Source organism: Vigna unguiculata, chromosome 3 (assembly GCF_037176805.1).
Source record: "Vigna unguiculata cultivar grain cowpea cultivar isolate G323 ecotype 2 chromosome 3, ASM3717680v1, whole genome shotgun sequence".
Taxonomy (NCBI): domain Eukaryota; kingdom Viridiplantae; phylum Streptophyta; class Magnoliopsida; order Fabales; family Fabaceae; genus Vigna; species Vigna unguiculata.
In genome coordinates this window covers 55,379,937-55,401,179 of record NC_140794.1, presented here as the reverse complement: position 1 = coordinate 55,401,179, position 21,243 = coordinate 55,379,937, and the positions used below count along the sequence as shown (strand labels likewise).

At 35.1% G+C, this 21,243-nt stretch overlaps 2 protein-coding genes across 2 annotated transcripts; one reads left to right on the top strand and one right to left on the bottom strand.

The window, feature by feature from the left end:
• Positions 1–822: 822 nt before the first annotated feature.
• Positions 823–6,289, top strand: LOC114177152 (uridine/cytidine kinase UKL1, chloroplastic-like). The gene is made up of 14 exons (XM_028062408.2): positions 823–1,062; positions 1,434–1,525; positions 1,730–1,799; positions 1,878–1,996; positions 2,379–2,475; positions 3,175–3,254; positions 3,911–4,105; positions 4,221–4,304; positions 4,382–4,442; positions 4,614–4,674; positions 5,020–5,110; positions 5,208–5,280; positions 5,629–5,711; positions 5,791–6,289. Exons 1-14 carry the CDS (start codon positions 957–959, stop codon positions 5,938–5,940), a joined length of 1,362 nt encoding a protein of 453 aa, XP_027918209.1. The 5' UTR covers positions 823–956; the 3' UTR covers positions 5,941–6,289.
• An 874-nt stretch (positions 6,290–7,163) lies between these two features.
• On the bottom strand, positions 7,164–17,738 carry LOC114177906 (oligomeric golgi complex subunit-like protein). The gene is made up of 12 exons (XM_028063502.2): positions 17,172–17,738; positions 16,272–16,478; positions 10,093–10,429; positions 9,648–9,809; positions 9,352–9,451; positions 9,045–9,260; positions 8,852–8,960; positions 8,350–8,550; positions 8,086–8,190; positions 7,828–7,953; positions 7,597–7,731; positions 7,164–7,432 (listed from the first exon to the last, which is right to left on the bottom strand). The coding sequence occupies exons 1-12, from the start codon at positions 17,625–17,627 to the stop codon at positions 7,319–7,321; spliced, it is 2,268 nt and encodes a 755-aa protein (XP_027919303.1). The 5' UTR covers positions 17,628–17,738; the 3' UTR covers positions 7,164–7,318.
• Between the last annotated feature and the right edge of the window lie 3,505 nt (positions 17,739–21,243).

The following is a 21,243-nucleotide window of genomic DNA, read 5'->3' as shown; positions in this document are numbered from 1 at the left end:
AATAAACGCCACGTCAGAAAATCAAAACCAAGTTAACGTTAAAAAATTTTACACTGTTAGTGATTACCCTGATTTAATACTGAATTACAAAAACGAGGACGAAATTGAGACCAATTAAAATACGAGGACCAATTTGAGATTTCTGAATCAAAACGAGGACCAACAGAGTATTTTAACCTATATTTTTTCAATAATTCCTAACTTATAACCTACATATTCACACGTTAAACTCTTTCATATCCACATATTTCATTAATTAGAAAATTATTCTCCATGACATACATCATATCTCACATTATTATTGTGGATATAAGATTGATTAATGCATATCAACACCAAATCACTATATAAACATCAAAGACGCATTGTTTGAATGACACATTTTAGCTTACATGAAATTAAAAGGTATGGTGTGAATGCCAATATCTTTGTTTCAACAAAATTCTTTGATAAAGAAAATTATTTATTATCTTGATTTCTGTTTTACTTATGTGAAAATGTTTTCGCTTAAATAAATTTGACAAAAAGAAATTCATTATAAAAGAAATCTAACAATTCTCAAAACCAACCTAAAACTATTTTAAACAACTCTATCCTTTTAAATATCTTTTAAACATTAAAATTAAAGCATTTTCACTCTAACAATTTTAAACCCAATACAACTTAGTGCATGTATGTTTTAATATTACCATATACATTTTAGGTAACAACCCAAAAATTAGGAATTTTCAAATACATTTATAAGTAATGATCCTTTAAATTATTATGAAATATGCGAGTTGTGCTTTGGTGAGAATATCAAAAGAAAATATCAGCAATAAAAGAGGGACAGAGAGAAAAGCAATAATGGGGTGAAGTTGTTGCGAGGGGTGATAGATGGCGCAAACGCATACGTATATAATAGCGTTAGAAGAGAAAGGCGCAGTGGAGTCATCATTGAAACCAAACGCATTCCAATGGATATGGTCATAGATGTTGTCTCCGGTGCGCACTTCTCGGGTTGGCAACCTTCAACGACGTCGTCTTGTTCTCCAACTTCATCTCATCAACCTTTCATCATTGGTAACTTTATTATATCGTATTACGTTACACACACACACAACACAACCATTCATCTTCTTTCTTCTTACATTCACCGTTTTATATTTCAATGCGTTTGGTTCACCGGAAAATAAATAAATGGCGTTTCACTTTCTTTGAATCCAAACACCATTGTTCTTTTTTTTTTCTTTTTCAATTATCTTCTATACTCTGATTGAATTAACATCTTGCTTTATCATATAATTGCTTCTGCTTACGGATGGATTAGATCTTACAGTTGAAAACGAAAATCTGAACGTATAATTTGTCTGCATTTTCTCGTCCGAGAGGATCTAATGGCACGTGTTGTTTCTGTGTTCTTTAATTCGATTTGCGTTCTCAACGTGGATCAGGTGTCTCTGGAGGCACTGCATCGGGGAAAACCACTGTGTGCGACATTATCGTTCAGCAACTGCAAGATCACAGAGTTGTGCTCCTCTCTCAGGTCTCTGCGATTCTCTGTTTGTAATATTGTGTTGCGACGGTATTATATTTTGATCGTTGTGGAAACATGAACTGAATCGTTGGATTTCTTCTTTGTAATGGCAATCTTGTTATTCGCATTATGCTAAATCTGAAACCGAGTAAAAATGAATTCATGTTAATCACTACCAGTAATAACTTGAGTGATGATCTGTTATTGTTGTAGGATTCATTCTACCGCGGTTTGACGAATGAGGAGTTGAAACGCGTTCATGAGTATAACTTTGATCATCCTAGTACGGTTGCTTGAAACTTAATTGAGATTCTTGAATAAATCTTTTAGAATTCTAATTAGGTTTGTTATGTTTTGTTAGATGCATTTGACACAGATCAACTAGTAGAAACCCTCGGTCAGCTCAAATCTGGACAGTCGGTTCAGATTCCAATATATGATTTCAAGCTTCATCAGAGATCTAACGACAGATCTCGACAGGTTTCCTTCTTTCTGTCACGTTAAGCTAAAATGAGGTGTTAAATGTTAATTATTGAATCTTTTCTTTTATGCCAGTAACGAGACCATCTGCAGTTACAGTGCTCCTAGAGAGCCAACGGTCGAAATCATTCCTACTTAGACTTGCCTGTGTATCTATCTAAGCTAAGCATACCCGAAATTGTATTTGTTTTATTCAGAAGAAGAAAGGGTGTAATTTTTGAATTCGTAAAATTGCTGAATGATTTTTAAGTTTAATACCCTATCTTCACTATTGAACCTGAGCTAATAGATGGTTTCTGATAATTATGATTGGAGGTGTTGCATTCGAGCAGAATGAAAATTTGGGCTGGCTGTTATTATTAATTTTATTATTGGTTGGCAGGTCAATGGATCTGATGTAATCATTATGGAGGGTATATTGGTTTTTCATGAACAACGTGTCCGCAACATGATGAATATGAAGATATTTGTCGATGCAGGTCTATTGCTCTTACATTTTATTTATCGTTTTAAGTTTTTTTCCCATCTATTGCTCTTACATGATGAGTTAGGTTTAAAATATACAAATTTTGTTCGTCACAAGGAAAGAAAAAACGGATGTTTAGAGACAAGGGGGAAATTGGTACATCCTGTATTTAGTACTTACCTCGATCTAGCATGTATCCATATACTAAGCTTTGTTCAGTCTGAGATCCCATGTAATAACTTGGATTATACAAAATCTCATCATTGCTTGAATTGATCAAACCTGGTCATAAACTACGGACTATACGTATAGTGGTCATGCCTTTCAAGTTCTTCCATCGCTTTTACTCAACAAAAAGCATTCTAGACAAGCTTTTGGATAATTTGAGGTAATATAAATTTCTTATTATAATTTCTTCAACACCATGAATCTCTCTCTGGATCTATGCATCCTGTTGGGGTTATCTGTTTTCATGTGTATAATAAGGGAGTTGTATTAGACAAACCAATAAGCTTGCTTCGTTCGTTTTCTAAGAGCACGATAAATAACTATGATTAAGCATTGAAAATCAGAAGATTTACCACTGTGAGGAGAGTTTGCTCCATGTTCTGCTTGTCCATCCATAGTTCTTGGCATTTTTTTTTCTGTTGAAAATGTGATTGCTTTTATATGGTATTCTCGTCATACTGATATTGCATTGCATGTCATGCAGATCCAGATGTGAGGCTTGCCCGCAGAATAAAACGTGATACAGTCGAAAGGGGTAGAGATGTACAATCAGTCTTGGAACAGGCAAGACCTATTATCTTTATTGTTTACATATATTAACTTCACCCGATTGACAGACGTAAGGAACTTCGGGTATTAGGATTACCATTTATCAAATCTCAATAGTTTATTTAACCGATATCTTAAAATTGCTGAGGTGATAAAGAAGGGGTTATTTTGGTAATCGATAATGAATAAATAATGCTACCAATGCCTATTCTGAAACCTAAATTATGTGGGAATAAATCGTTGTCCTATACAATGATTCAGTCCCATTAATTGTAAAGGACAGGCTTGAGTCAAAGTCGGATATGATACAGTAAGTGACCAACGAATGCTACTTGACGTTGTCTTTCTTTTTAAAATAATTTTTCTTTTTTGTCTAAAAGGCAAAATAATATTTTGATAGTCTGTTCTGGGGTCCTATATCTGTACTTAAGCATGAAAAAGGGCTCGAAACAATGTGTTAATGGTAATAACGTGGTTGGAGGGAAGTAAGTTTGAAGTTTGAACTTAAAAGATTGAATTTCATTGGTGCTTGCTACCATTGTAGCCTGCATGAAAGACTTTGTTTGATCTTGTACTCTGAATTTGGTTCTGTTTGTTTTAACTCTAATTTCTGAGACCGATACATGGAACTTGGTGGCTGATGTTGGAAATATTTGTTGTTGCATTTTCAGTATGCAAAGTTTGTTAAGCCTGCCTATGAAGATTTTATTCTTCCATCCAAAAAATATGCCGACATCATAATACCTCGCGGGGGAGAGAATGGTGTAGCAATTGACTTGATTGTTCAACATATCCGCACTAAGCTTGGCCAACATAACCTCTGCAAAATATATCCAAATTTGAATGTTATACAGTCTACTTTCCAGGTAATTTTGATCTTGCTTCTTCCTCCTCTCTAAACTTTTTAGTTTTCTTTTTGCTTATTTCCCCCAAGGAATTGTCTTATGCTAATTTATTTCTAATTTTGAAGTTTTCTTACAGACTAGAGGCATGCACACTCTTATTCGTGATAAGGACATATCAAAGCATGATTTCATTTTTTATTCAGATCGGCTAATTCGTTTGGTAGGCAATGACAATGAGCTTTATACAGGATTTACAGCTGCTCTTAACAACTAATCTTAATATCACCGATTTCACAGGTAGTGGAACATGGTCTTGGTTACTTGCCGTTTACAGAGAAACAAGTAATCACACCTACAGGTCTGTCTAAAGAAGTAATATCATTATTCATGATAGAACGTGTTATTAAATAACAAAACTTTGTTTGAATAATGCTGTAAACTGCATAGCATTGCCACCGTCCTCACCTCAACATTTCCATGTTGATCGTAAACACACACACTCCAAAATTGTTATTGTTATTTCTTTCAGGCTCAATTTATACTGGAGTTGATTTTTGTAAGAAATTGTGCGGAGTATCCATTATTCGAAGGTATCTTTCCCTGTTAAAAAAGATTTTCTGTTACTATAGTAGTTCTTCTTTCTAAGATACTGGTTATATTGTCCATATTGTTCATTTCTAAAACTGGTTATATTAAAATGTTCTTAATCTTATAGTAAAGTTGGAAAACAAGCTCGTTAGAATTTTCTTTTCTAAGATACCATTGTCCTATGCTAAATTTTAATTTAAAATTCAACATAATGTGATCCGATAAAAGATAATTCATGGGAATTTGACAGTTTCTATATTTTGTTAATAGTTCAGTCATTTATTTAAAAAATAAATTTCAGTAATTGTGCAACTCTATGAACATAGATTTCCTTTAAAATGTTTCAGTGGCGAAAGTATGGAAAATGCCTTTCGTGCTTGCTGTAATGGAATAAAGATCGGAAAAATTCTCATTCACCGCGATGGTGATGAAACCCAGGTATTAACTTTCCTATCTGACTCTAATATGTTAGATCTCTGTTTAAGATGATAGAATCTGCACATCCTAATTGTTGCAATGTTTTGCACTTCATTAGCTTATTTATGAGAAGCTTCCTAAAGATATTTCGGAGAGACATGTTCTACTCATGGACCCAGTACTCGGTACAGGTGCGTTGTTATCATTTTGCATGCATCTCTTCGTTCTTCTTCGTTTGTACATAAAACTTCTAAATGCTGAAAATTATTCATTTATTACAAATTTTCGCTATAAGATTGGTTAAGCTCTTATTGTTGTTGTACAACCAATTAGTCCGGTACATACGGCAAAAAGATCGTAGAAGATTAGCATCTTCTATCAGATCGCAGAACACAATTTTAGTTTCACAATAGACCATTAATTTACGAAGCTTCAGCCAACCGAATTCTTCATTCACATTTTTTTTTATTTTTCTGTTTATTTATGGATGACACCGGGACTTGTGTATGGTGGCAATAAGCAGTTGAATGATAATGTAGGTAACACTGCAAGCGAAGCAATCGAGCTTCTGATAAAGAAGGGAGTTCCAGAGTCCCAGATAATATTCCTTAACCTCATTTCTGTAAGTTAGTAAATTCAGCCGCACTAATACCCTTTGTTTGATGAATACCGGTACACTGAATTTCAAAAAATCATTTCAGGCTCCTGAGGGCATACATTGTGTTTGTAAACGTTTTCCGCATCTCAAAATTGTCACATCGGAGATCGAAAAAGGATTAAATGACCAGTTCCAGGTCATACCAGGGTTGGGCGAATTTGGAGACCGTTACTTTGGTACGGACGATTCGTAGTATGAAAGCAAATTAAAAAAATTACGACGGCAGAAAACAGGACAGAGGTCGCAGCTACACCGTAAGAGAAGAAGTTTGACTTAATTGACCATCTGGAACCAGATTAGGGTCCGGGCAAAGCTTCATGTTTGAGGTGAGCTTCGCTTCCGTTATCCTCTGTTCACAGCAGCTAACAATAACTGGTTCTGGATTCTCGAGTCTCATGTACTTTTTGTAATTTTGTTTTCAAGTGAGTATCAACCCACGGCTTTGATTTTTTTAGACATTTGTACAAATAATTGTGTATAATGTTGATTTGATAAGTAAACACATAATATAATCATATGAATAATCACCAAATTCAAGTAAACTTGGTTTTAAGTAGCGGGTGTAAAGTATTGAAATTAGAGTGTCTCAGACGTAAAAAATAAAAAATTAAGTCTTTTGTCGTTGCGTTCTAACCACAAAGGATGAAGAAAGGAGATACAATGAAATCTTCTGCTGCCTGAAAAAGAACTTTACTCACTTAAAATACCACGAATTTACCACTTGGTTCTATACTGTCTGAAAGCTTGCCATTTTTTAATTGTTACTACAGATTTCTATCTAAATTGGTTCCGATGTCCTCACAGTTTGCTTGATCTGACACGAGGAATGGGTATATATATTATTTGTATACGATGAACCTATTAAAATTATGGAGACAGTCAATTTATTCTGGCACGGTGTATGTTACATCTCGGACTAAACAGAAATGCAGACATTTAAGTATGTTTATTAGAAAGGAAATGCTCATATGAAAATATGAAAACAAATGAGAAATATAATAAACCAAGACTGATCACTTCAATAAAAAAAAAAAAGACAAATACCAAAAAAAAATGCAACGATCCATCAAATGCTTTCTACATCTTTTCAAACCACCGATTATCAAAATGGAAATCGATTTATGAACGAAACAATAAACTACTTTTTTCCTACATTAGAACTGAAAATGAACTATTTTTTGTAAGAAACATTATTACTATTTGTTTCTGCGAAAATTGTATCCTACAATTTTCCCTTTTTCACATACACCCCATTTTCTATTTATCAACCTATTTCTTCTCCCTAATCACTACATTCCCACAATTTCTCCACAAGCAAATGAAGCATATTCAATCTGCCAGGCAAAACCGTTGCCATAAGTTTTGCACAAAATCTATTAAAAAGAATGATGCAACAAAGAAACATGTAACATAACATTTACGAGCAGTAAACTTTTTTCTTCCATATTAAGAATCGTGATAACCTGTGATTAATTTGTATCTGGATTTCATAAGTAAAATTACAAAAAAGAAACTCTTGACCCAAAAAGAAAACAATCTACAAGCCGCATTAACTCCACTGGAGCAAAGTCTTAGAGATTAATTGTGTTTTGCCTATCTGCAGGAGCCACACATTGCCACAATGAACGGTAGGATGCAATATTGACCGCTTCAACCCCAAGTGCAGAGAGGTTACGGGCATACTCCTGGTGATAATTTGCAAGAGGAAAGTTACGTAAATGAAATCAATCAAGAATTAGCTGGACACCAAAAAGCTCATTAACAATCGATGAGAGTTATGAGTTGTATATCCAAGAATGAGAAGATCACACTGGTAAAGATAATGTATAACAAGTATCATGCCACCAACCTGGATATCAAGAAACAACTGCATGCAGATTTTATCAGTGTCAGACACATTATTATCTGAGATATCTGAACTTGCTCCAGCTCGTCTTTGCGCACTCTGCCTAATTTTCTGGAGCGAAGACTCTGTTTTTCTTGCCTACTCATGATAACAGTTGTTTAAGAAACAATTTTTAACATAGAATCCAACAGATCCAAAATTTCCAACAGTGAAAATTTGGATTTGGGCACTTACCACACTAACAAGGTCGGCAGCTAATTCATAATAACGGTCAGTAATCTCCGTCGCAGCAGAATGGAGTATTTCGCTCCTACTGTCACTAGCCAAATATCTTGTAGCTCTCTCCCCATCCAAAAAAGCCTGGGATGTATAGGGGCATGCCATCAATATATATTAATGCTTTCAGGTGTAATACATGCACTCCCATCGAAAATTAAAAAATATTTCTGACAAATTACTCTCACGAGATGGGAAAATAATACTTAACCATACCTTAAGGGGACGCAATACCCCTGAAACATATGGTGAATGCCTCACAGGTAGAGGTTTATTAGTCATCCTATAGGTTGCTGTTATACCCTTCATTTGTCTCAAGTCCTTAATAAATATTTGAACAAGAGAAAGAAATGAATAAATTAAAAATGAAGGGAAGAAAAGAAAAAGATATAGAAGATCGCAAATATTATAAAGTAATATACACCCTCATATCTGAATAATGAAACCACTTCAAAGAATAAACATCGATTATCAACCTACCTCAACTGACTTTTCCACTAGTGACTCCACCACTGCTTTGATGACTAAAGGTTCTATAGATTTTAATGATTGACCACCTAGTAAAATGCTCTGCCTTATTGATTCCAGAACATCAGGGGAGCATGAAGACAAAAGCTGAAGCACGTGCTGTAGGTAATCACCACGAACCTGCTCCTCCAAATATCTTATATCATGAATAACCTACAAATGGTTTAGCATCTGTTATATTTCAGGCAAAGTACAACCAATATCTTCACATAGCATATTGCGTATATGGAAACAATCCATGTATCCATAATGTTATAGTCATTTCAATTTTTTTACCAATTCCTTGTATGGAACTTCAGAAAAAGCCTGGTACAAGGCTTGAGCAAAATTTTGCGTATGTATGGGTATAGAATATTTGAAGCAATGAACCCCGGTTTTACTGTGCATACAGAATGCAGGTTAAATTAATGCACAACGGCTTGACACAAAAATAAGGTGAAGGCACGATACATACAAGAATGAAGTCATCTATGACAGCTGAAACAGCCCATTCACACCCAGGACCGGTGCTTGTGTTGTGGTTTTTCCGTGCAGTCAGTCCAGATGAGAGCCAACTTGAGTACCTGTATGCTCAAAGAGAAGTTGGTTTTTGCTCTGTCAGCACCCAAAAAACAACAAAAATTCCTAACATCCCAGATTTAACTGACCTAGAAAGAAGCTGCAAAGATAACCGAAGGAATCTGTCAGAACAAGAAAGGACAAGAACATCTTCTCTCCAGCATGATCTCAAACTATCCAACAGAGTAACACTTTGCTTTAATGTTAAACCTTGGTAATTTTTTTCACCAGCATCTGAATTTTGAACAGGGACAAGACTGGATGTTGTAAGCATAGAATCTAGAGACCCTGCTATTTCCTGAAACCTGTGGCAATTTTTTCAGATACGATTTCCATGTTAGAGATCAAAACATGTATTCTGAAGTTATGAACATTTTAAAGCAGCATAATAGGCACCTCAAAGAGAAATATACTCCAATATTCCATTGCTTCATGAATTCAGTATATATTGCTTGAGATCGAAATTTGGCAACAGCAGATCTTGATGGACAGTAGCCTTGCATAAAATTAAATGTTATAATCTTAGTGAATGTATACTTTTAAAGCCATGTATGAATAATACAATTTAGCAAATGTCCACTATAGATCAAATATTAAATCAACAAAGTTCATTAAAACTTGAAGTGCATGTTTTCTTTGTTAATTTTTCGTTTCTCAAGGTATAAAAAATATGAGGAAGATATGACAACTACCTTCTAGATAAGCCAAGAAATCTAAGCTTGATTTGTAATTTTTCAAGAACTCTGTCGGTCTTCCTGGAGAAAATGCACCTGGTTTTCCCTTCTGAATCGCAGAGAGAACCTCCTTAAGGATTGAATTGGCTAAGAAATCGAATACATGCAAACCTGAATTTTCTGCACCAGAGACAAGGCTTCAGATATGTAAAACATAAGCAAAACCACAGCATGACCACACACGGATGATCTAGCTAACAATACATGTAGATGATTAAATAGTTTAAGTTTTCAAGATGAAGAAGGACAAATGAATGCCTCCGCAAGGATCGACAGGGTCAAAAAAATTATTCCAGTTATGATAGCACAAGGCTCATAAGGATAACTGAAGAAATGTAATGACCAAAAAGGTCTAACTTGTTCTTGGAAAGTAAAGTAGCAAGAAAAAAGTCAAACAACATACCAGCTGAAGAAATGTTCAATAAAAATTTACAGTCTTTATCAATGCATTCCTTAATTAGTTGATAATCATTTTCAAGACCATCTCCAGATGATCCAGCCACCACAGTTGATGATCCGTGTGGAATTATCTTCTGTATCAATGGAGCCACAATAGTAATTCGAAAGATTTCTTCTGCATTCTTGGTGTTATCTATAGCAGCATATGCACGTAAGCAATTGTAAATTGCAGTTGCATCCCTGTTCTCCAAACCATTTACAAAGCAATGTCCCAAGCTTGCATCTACTGTGAGGCTTGCATTTTGAATCCTCTTCTCCATATTCTCAATAAAAGGAAGGTTCTGTACTGGCATAATAGAGAAAAAGAGATGAGCACAGAATGTATCGAAGCCTCAAACATAAGGTCTATTTTACAATGAATCACAAAACTCAGAACACTAGTAAAAGACAGAAAACTAAAATGATTAAATAAATAACAATCCATAAAACGTCTACAAAACTTCAAGGGCACATGTCTATCTATTGTTATAAAATGAATAAAACCATCAATTTTTCTTTCTATCTACTACACATATTGGATAAACGCGGAGCTATTAACTAATGCAATACCCATTAATGTGATTTTTAAACCAAATTTTGTTTTCAAAATATCACTTTACTAGTTATCAGACAATTCATGCTTCTAATCTTATGATTCAATACATTTTGGCTATTTACCGATTTGTATCTAAAGATAAATTGTAATTGACTTTGTATCATGTATGAATGAATCTATGTAACTCATATCACCGATACAATTTAGCCACTTGTAGGCTTTTACTTTTTCTCCAATTCTTATGAAAAATAAAATAAACTGAGTTTAAATTTTTAAAATGAAAAGGAATTTGAAAGAACACTTGAAATATTATCCCATTTGATTCCACCTTTATTTGTCACTCACACTCAACTATCCCATTTGATTATTCCACCTCACTCAACGCATGTACTGTCACGAAATGGGCTCTCTGTTTTCGATGCCCTTTACTCCTCTATTCACCTCATTAAATAATACATAACATATCACCCTATTAATGATAATTGATTCTAATTCCTGATTTTTTCAACCTAAATTAGGAATCCTAAATATATGCAATTATTACAAATATGCCATATTATATAACAGCAGATAATTGTCCAGCAGATTTATTGCCTAACATCCCCCCGCAAATTGATGTGGGTGGTCAAGGAGCATCAATTTGTTAATAAGAAACTGGTGTCGAGGACGAGGAACAGCCTTGGTAAATATATCGGCAAGCTGAAGTTGCGAGGAAATGTGGGGAAGAGAGACAATACGAGTATCAAAAGCCTCACGAATGGAATGACAATCCACTTCAATATGTTTAGTGCGTTCATGGAAGACGGGATTGGCTGCAATTTGAATGGCACTAGTATTATCAGCATAGAGAGGTGTAGCTGAGTTTTGAGGGAAGCCAAGCTCGGTTAAAAGACCACGAAGCCAAATAATTTCAGAGCAGGCTAGAGACATAGCACGATATTCAGACTCAGTGGACGACTTGGAGACTCGGGCTTGCTTTTTGCTCTTCCAAGAAACAAGTGCAGAACCAAGAAACATGCACCAACCCGTGACAGATTTGCGAGTATCTGGACAACCTGCCCAATCAGCATCACTATAACCCACCAAAGTAAGAGACGTCCCAGTAGGGAAGAACAATCCCCGATGAGAAGTACCTTTCAAGTAACGAATGATACGGCGAACAGCAGCGAGGTGAAGATGGCGAGGACTGTGCATAAATTGGCTAACCTGCTGAACTGCAAAGGAGATGTCAGGACGTGTAATAGTCAAATAATTAAGACTTCCCACTAACTGACGATACAACAATGGATTAGGTAGAATGTCACCCTCGTCACGTAGATATTTGACATTAACTTCAAGAGGAGTATCCACAGGAACAGCAGTTTGGAGACCAGCCAAAGAGATCAAATCATCAGTATACTTTTGTTGATGAAGAAATAGACCTGTCGGACCAGAATGAACCTCAAGACCCAAAAAATAGTGAAGATTTCCAAGATCTTTCATATGAAAAGAAGCTTGAAGTTGTTGTTTAAGGCATTGTATTGACTCATGATCGGAACCAGTAATGACCATATCATCCACATAAATAAGGAGAAGAACAATACCAGTTGCAGTGGTTTGAATAAATAAAGAAGAATCATATTGACTTTGAGTAAAAGAAAAACCAAGGAGAGTAGTCCGAAATTTTTCAAACCATGCCCGCGGTGCTTGTCTCAAACCATATAAAGATCGTTTGAGCTTGCATACACCGGTAGAAGAAGAAAACAAACCTTGGGGAGGGGTCATATAAATATCTTCAGTTAGGTCACCATGAAGAAAAGCATTTTTCACATCCATTTGATGGAGAGACCAGCCTTTGGAGGCAGCAATGGAGAGCACCGTGCGGATAGTAGTCATTTTAGCCACAGGTGCAAATGTCTCATCGTAATCCACGCCATATTCTTGTTTGTTACCCAAAGCAACCAAACGAGCCTTGTAACGATTAAGAGAACCGTCAGAATTAAGTTTCACAGAGTATACCCATTTACAACCAATGGGTTTGACACTAGGGGGACACGGAACAAGATCCCAAGTGTAATTCTCCTGAAGGGCCTGCAACTCCTCTTGCATAGCTTTGACCCAACACACATCCGTTACAGCCTGTGAATAGCAGGTAGGAATAGGAATGCTAGATAAAGTGGCAGTAAGAGAAGTAGGAGAGTGACCATACCTATTTGGTGGACGAGGAATACGACTTGATCGACGAGGTGCTATTGGCGTATGATCAGGTGACGGGTCAGAGTCAGGAAGGGGCGAGGCAGGCTTGCGTCTAGTATAAACATAACCTGGTTTAAACCGTTCTGGAGCATGAGAAACCGCAGGAAAGGTCGGGAGACTAGCAAAACCAGGAGCATCGGGAGAAACAAATGGAAAAAAATCTTGATGATCAAAGAAAACCACATTCCGAGAGATACGTAAACGCCGGGCAGCAACATCATAACACACGAAACCCTTCTGAGTCGTACCATAACCCATAAATGCGCATTTGACAGATTGGGCCCCAAGTTTGTGCCGTTCCGAAGGTGGAAGGTGAACAAAGCATACACAACCAAAAGGGTGAAGACCATCATAACTTGGCTGTGTGGAATAAAGACGAAAGAAAGGAGAATCGAGGCCAAGAACTTGGGAGGGAAGGCGATTGATCAAGTAGACAGCAGTGGTCAAGGCCTCAACCCAAAAATGAGAAGGAACCGACGCCTGAAGAAGTAATGCTCGTGTGACATCAAGCAAGTGCCTATTCTTTCGCTCCGCGACGCCATTTTGTTGTGGTGTATATGGACAAGAACGTTGCGAAATAATGCCTTTTTGTTGTAAGTACTCTTGAAACGCAGCAGAAATATATTCCCCACCAGAATCAGTGCGCAAAATCTTAATGCAAGTGTGAAATTGATTCTCAATGTAGGCCAAGAATGTCTTGAACATGGAGAAAACTTCATTTTTAGAACGGAGAAAATATATCCAAGTAAAGCGGCTATAATCGTCAATAAATGTCACAAAATACTTATACTTGGCATGTGATAAGATAGGCGATATTCCCCAAACATCACTGTGAATAATGTCGAAACATTTGTCAGCATGATGAGCATTAGACCGAAACGGGAGGGTTTTGCTTTTAGCCAGTTTGCATACAGAACAGTGAAAAGATGAATCAGGAATGATACTTTTATTGCTCAAGAAACCATTTTTCAGTAGATGAGACAAAACAACTGGATTTGGGTGACCTAACTTTTTGTGCCACTCGGCATACTTATTTGAGACTCCAATACAATGAAAAGACAAAAGGCTAGGTAAAGTAAATTGGAGTGGAAATAATCTGCCCACTTTAGGCCCCTTCGCGATCACCTTCCCCGACACCTGATCCTGCACAACACAACCAGCCCGAGAGAAATTAATAGTGCAATTGTTATCCACCAATTGTCCAACCGAAATTAAATTAGAAACAAGTCCAGGAGACACAAATACATTTCGAAAGGAAGGTGTAATATCACCAACAGCAGTGATGGAAAGAGTATTACCATCAGCAATCTGGATATTTTGAGTACCATTATAAGTACGAACATTGGTTAAATGTTCAGAGGTACCAGCCATATGATTGGAGGCGCCAGAATCAACAAACCATGGTGAAGATATATTGTGAGACTTACCCTGGATGCCTAATGCAGATAATGCTGAAAGCACCATTTGTTGAACCTTCTCTGGCGTTAAAGCCTCAGGGACTGGGACAGAAGGTGTCTCAGTCATGGAACTAGCTGCATGAAAAGCTTGTACCTGGCGCCGGGGTGGGCGAGTGGGACAGTCTGTGATGATATGACCACGTTGCTTACAATAGTTGCAAAACTTTTGAGTGCAATGGCGAGCAATATGACCAAACTGTTTGCACGAATAACATTTAACTTGTCGTGTATCACGACCTTTGCTTTTATCTTGGGCAGTATAGGCAACAGTAATAGCTTCCGAAACAACAGAATCACGGGACAAAGCTGCCTGAGTAAGAAGACGTTGTTCTTCGCGAAGAAGTTCACCAACACATACTTCCAAAGAAGGGAGGGGGTTCCGATTTAAGAGAGCAGCACGGACAACTTCAAATTCTGGGCGAAGCTTCATGAGAAATTGGTCCCGTTTAGTGACCTCGTAAACTTCTTGAACCGCTGCCAAAGAAGTTTCCGGAACAGCAGCATGTAGTATAGCAGAGTGTTCAACCCATAAGTTGAGGAAACCAGAATAATATTCCTGAATAGAGGAATTAGCCTGACTATAATTGGCTATGTCCAATTCCAACTGAAACCGTTTGGCAGAATGATCTTGATTAAAAATGCGTTTGAGATAATTCCACATGTCTGCGGCAGTTGAAAATGAACGTAGGTTATTAACCATTAGAGGTTCGATTGACCCCAAAAGCCAAGAAATAACCTGGGCATCCTTTGTCTCCCAAGGAGCCAACTCAGCCGTGGTCGTGGGTTTAGGGGAGGACCCATCGACATGACCCCACATGCCTTTCCCTCGCACGAACATTCGGAATTGAAACTCCCAAGCAGCATAGTTCTTGCCGTTAAAGCGAACACAAAGATTCTCCGTAGCCATGAAAACAGAGAAAAAAAGAGTTGCGTGCCGAGAAAACAATGGAGCAAGAACGTGATCGAAAATACCCACGAACCAAGAAGCAAGCGCAGGAACAGGAACAAGATCAAAGCTCACGAACGTGATCGAAAATATCCAGGAACCGATTAGCAAGTCACGAACGGGATCGATAGCAAGATGGGAACACTCACGGTTCTGTCAAGAGACTCGTGATTAGCAAGTCACGAACGGGATCGATAGCAAGATGGGAACACTCACGGTTCTGTCAAGAGACTCGTGATACCATGTCACGAAATGGGCTCTCTGTTTTCGATGCCCTTTACTCCTCTATTCACCTCATTAAATAATACATAACATATCACCCTATTAATGATAATTGATTCTAATTCCTGATTTTTTCAACCTAAATTAGGAATCCTAAATATATGCAATTATTACAAATATGCCATATTATATAACAGCAGATAATTGTCCAGCAGATTTATTGCCTAACATGTACTCCATAAACTTTTTAATTATTTCATTTTAATTTTCCTAAATAAGGAATTCACAAGCTTAGATGCAACTAATAATTTTGTTTTGTATGACTTCAGCTCAAGTTACGATTCATGATTCAAAAATTCGCTAGGTGATTCAAAATTTGAATCTTGATTCAATAACCTTGCTTTACAAGCTTAAACTACCTTGTCTACACACAACTTAAGCACACACTATCATGTAAACCTCGAGACAAATGCTCAAAAAACGGATTTTGCATTATTTTCAATAATGCATCAAATTCTAGAATGGCAATAGGTAATATGTAACAATGAGAAATAACAACCAGCACACACAAAAATGGTATATTGCTGGCTTCTTACCAAGCTTCTGCATCGAAGTTCAACTCCATTCCCAACTAAATTTTACTACAAATGATTCCAATTGCCATTACAAGTATCAACCCACAAATACACATAACAATCAATAAAAGTGGAAAAAAATTTAAAACAAACCTTTGCATGTGTGACATAGAACTTTAGCCTGTTCATCTCACTGGCAATTCTTTCCAACAGCATGCTTTGAGTCTCTCTGATACTCGTCTCATTCTCAACCTGTTGCACAGAAACTCCATTGCTCAAGTAATTCCTCTCTGACAAATTTACATCTCCATTTGACCAATCCGTGGGTACACTAGGCAGCTCTTTTATTAGCTTCTCGACCTGCAATCAAGAAATTTACCACATACAAATTATACAATATCAAATGCCTTTTGTCTCAATCCCAACATTTCAAAAACAGTACAGGACCCAATCAAAACAAACACCACGTATCAAATGCAACGTGCGTATGATTAGTGTACCCTGCTCTAGAAGCCCCATAATGGTAATTAACAACCAATCCAAACATAACAATGAAATTAACACTAGAGACCCTTGCTCACACTACAGGGGTTAACAAAGAATGGCATAATGATCATCCTACTCAACCAAATATTTACAGTTAGGATTTTTATCTTAAGAGAATCCTACAAATCCAACTTGTAAGATGGGATTTGCAGCTTACTCAATATCATAAGTTATTGTAGAACCTGCAACACACATCTCTCTCGTCAAACACTAGACATCTCAGGCGTATACAGTTTAGAACTAAACATCTACATATGATCAGATAATACTCAGATAACTAGTGATCCAATAGGTCAATCAAACACCACCTGACTGAGCATACTCTTTTTCATATCCAATAAATACATCGCAAGAAAACTAAGAGTGAGATCACACTAGGTTCATCCTGAAAAACTTTCATCAAGAGCGGAATAAATGCCTTCAGGAGATCTTGCACCAAAGATCCTAAATAGTTAATACCATTCTACCACATCTAACCAACACTCAGAGTCAAAATTACGATGCTACCTTAGAGACGACGTGAAACGTGTCGAGGAGAAGTTCTAAGGTCTCTCTAGCGGAGGCCGTCTCCGATCTTTGGTTCAAGCGGTTCTTAATGGAAACCAGCGAAACCTCAACGTTTCCTCTGAACTGCTCGATCTTCTCCCGGAGCTCGACCAGCGGAGCCCGCATTCGGACCACAACTGCGTCGACGTCCACTAGCTTGGTGCTGAGATTGACAAAATCAGCGTAGTCACGGTTAATAAGGTCAATTAGTTCGTGGTTGAGGGAAGAGAGGTAGTTGTTGAGCTCGGAGCGGAGCGTGTCGAAGGGGACGAAAGTGCGAAGCTCTGAAATGTAGGATTCGGAATCAAAGTCTGGGGAGAGGAATGACGCCGGTTTGAACCACAGTGGATGGGTGTCCAGGGGATCGGAAAAGAGGTCCGTGGCGGATCTTGGTGGTGCCGGGATCGGATCCGCCATTATGATTCCCTTACGTTTGGTTGTTGTTCTGTGATTGGCTGAAATTTGGTATCAGCAAACCGCAACTATGCCTACCAGAGTGTCCCTCTTCTCTCTCTAATCGCAACTCCTTCGCAATTTTCCATTTATACATTTTTATATTATTATTACCATCTATTATATGATATATTTTTATTACTAAATTTTATTTATTATTTTATAGTAATGTACTTTTCTTATAAGTTTTTTTTATGTATAATTAATTAATTTATAAGTTAGGAAATATTATATAACAGTTAAATATGTTTTTGGTCTTTAAGAAAATAGATATTAGTCCTCCTTTGATTTTTTGGTTCAACATAATCCTTCAACTTTAAAAAAATATGAATTTAATAACTTAGAAAATTTTGATTTAAAGGATTAAGTTCATACATTTAAAAAAATGAGAGATTAAATTGGTTTAAAATTTTTAAAAACAACTAATTACAATTTTTACTACAAGTTGAGAGACCAAAAACACATCTAACCCATTATAATATATATATATATATATATATATATATATATATATATATATATATATATATATATATATTTCTTACATAAAATCCACAATTTTACAAAAAAAAAAACAATAAAAATAAACAAATATTACTAAAAATTATTTATCTCATTATTTAAATTAGGCTATTATTTGAATTAAGTGAAAGGTAAGGAAATGAGAAAGAAAAAAAAATAAGGTGAAAATTTAAATTCTTCATATCAGAAAAAAAAAAGAGTAAAAAAGTATTATTTATTTTGAAAATAAAAATAATAATAATAATTTAATTATTGATTCTATTAAGAATTTTAAAAAAATCTTAAATATTGAATGTGTAAATCAATAAATTCTTATTTTTATTAAATAACTTACATAATCAATAATTACAATAATTGAATCAAATATGTGAAACCATTAGTTAGGAGTCATGTCCAATCAATTAGGAATTATATATAATAACTAGCATATGTTAAAAGGGAAAAAATAATTATAATGTGCATGATTTATTATATATCATATGCATAATTATGCATGTTACAAAAAAATTCCATTACGTAGCTATAAAAATTAAACATATACATATTATTTGTTGATGAAGCGTCACTTTTAACTAAATGTAATAACTAATATTATTCTACATAGTAATAACATTAAAACCAAATAAAACTAGTTAAATTAATCCATTTAGTATGACTATTATCAACCATCTATATACTAATTTTTTTAATAAACTAATTAATAATATTCATAAAATTAGGTTGGAAAGTTATATAAACTTAGGAAACAAACTCATTCAACTCTTGGAAAGTTAGATAATGATGAAAAATTAAGCTCGATGAAGAAAAAAAAAAGAGAAGTCAATTATTTTCAAGTGGACAATTTGTCTTCATAAAAATTCAGTTGTATATTTCATCAATTTATCTCTCCTACTAAAGTAACAACTATAGTTTAAAATATGCTTCATATTGGGAACTTTTGGAGGATGAACATTATTGACTTATATGGAATTTATTTACATATTTTTCCTTGCCTTTTATTTATCTTTTACCTTTTGATAATGATATCATTATTTATTACCTAAAAATATCGAGATTGTAATTTAATAAAAAATCACACGGTTAAGCACCAACAACTAATACATAATAAAACATACAACAACTTTTACCATAAAAATAAAAGGTATGCATAAGTTTTCATTACCTTAACTAAAAACAGACCTAGTTATCTTATTAAAGTTACATGGTAATTACTAGAACATACATAAGATTACACTACAAATTGATGGAAGTTAATTTAATAAAAATCAATTTCAGTCCAAAAACTCTAATGGAGGATTTAATCTTAAGATGTATTGACATCTTGAATAGTCACATTATATGTAATTGATTATTGCATAGAAACCCATAACATTGAAGACTTGTTCATCTTATAAGTATGTCCATACTATCATTTCTCATATATTAGTCTACGATATTGTTCAATTGAGTTATACCTTATAATGTTAACTTGTTTATTCATAAAATTGTTGAAAATTAAAGTGTGAGTCTAAGTCCTACATTGAGTAAAAATGAGAAAGTAAAATACTATATAATAATAAAGATACATAAACTCATCGTCTTAAGGTTTTTGGTTGAGAGTGATGTTAATGTCTTATGTGGTTGGACTCAGGTCTCATTGGTGTTGTTTCTCTCCAATGAAACCCCCTCTATAGATCTAATAAGTGGTATCAGAGCCTGGGTTCTTGAGGTGAAATCTCCTCTATAGACCTAATAAAAATCATGTAGTTTTTTAGTTGTCAAAACCTATCTCTTTATCGCATCACATTTGTGCTCTGCCACTTATGATAATTTCTCTCACCCCTAAGGTGTTAACTATTTTATATAATCTCGTCAGTTTTTCAAATTATTTATGTATCAAATCCACCATATGGATTTTTTCCTTTTGTGACTCAAGATGCACTAGTTCCACCAAAAAGGATGGGTTGAGATTAACATGGATTATACAAATCCATCTATGGCGTTGATAACAATATGTCTTCAATTTCTCTTGTGAAGTTACTTTTCGTAAGACTTTCTTCTAGTACTTCCTTCAAATTCACATTTAAATTTTCAAAGTCATACTTTGATGAATTTGTCTTGTTGTGCCAACCATGTTTTATGTGCCACTGTTAGCATTTCACAATTCTTTCCAACATCACATTGCCTAATTTGATGTGTCCTCCATTTAGCTACTATTGACTTATCCTAATGTAATGGATGCAATACCTTCACCAATTTCTCCAACAACTTCATTTTCAGCCTTAAATCTTGTTAAGACCTCTCTCCAAGTCACTTATGCCAATAAACAAACCATAAACTCATCATCAGTTGTCTTTTAAACTATTTCTTTTTCACGTTATTTTTGTTAATTCTAATCAACCTAAATATTCTCAAACTTTTAGTTGTATTTGCATATGCATGGTCTATTTAGCTATAGCTACTCTATTCTCATTCTTTGCCTTATTAACCATGGAAATCAACAACCACATGTTCATCTCATTCATCAATTTGGTAAAATCTCAAATGCCTAGGCTATTATATGATAATGGATTCCCTGGTTTAGTGTCACCCAATTACAAAAATTTGGATGAGTAATCTTTTCTATGTCGAAAAGGAGGTGCATGTTTTCTCAGAACCTTAACTTGAACAAAGATTTTATGACCCTCAAACTATTCTTTTATGTCACAAAAGAAAATTGTGTTAACATAACTATAAAGAATATTAAGCATATAGGAAACCTTAGCACAAAAGGTTTGTTTGAAGAATTTGGAAAGGAATGATTCTGAGTTCAACTTCACCAAATAACAAAATACTAATAATTACGCTTTGTGACTGAATTGATTTGACTAAAATTTAATAACAATCGATCAAAATGAACTTAACTAAATCTATTAAAACCAAACTGAATACATTACCTAACAATCATGCGCTACAAAATAAATATTTTTCACATTCTTGTCTCTTTCTATCATTTATTTTATATAAACTTTAAATTGTATATTAAAGATAAGTAAAATTAGTTTAGTACTAATTTTTTATTTAAAATACTTTTTTTTTC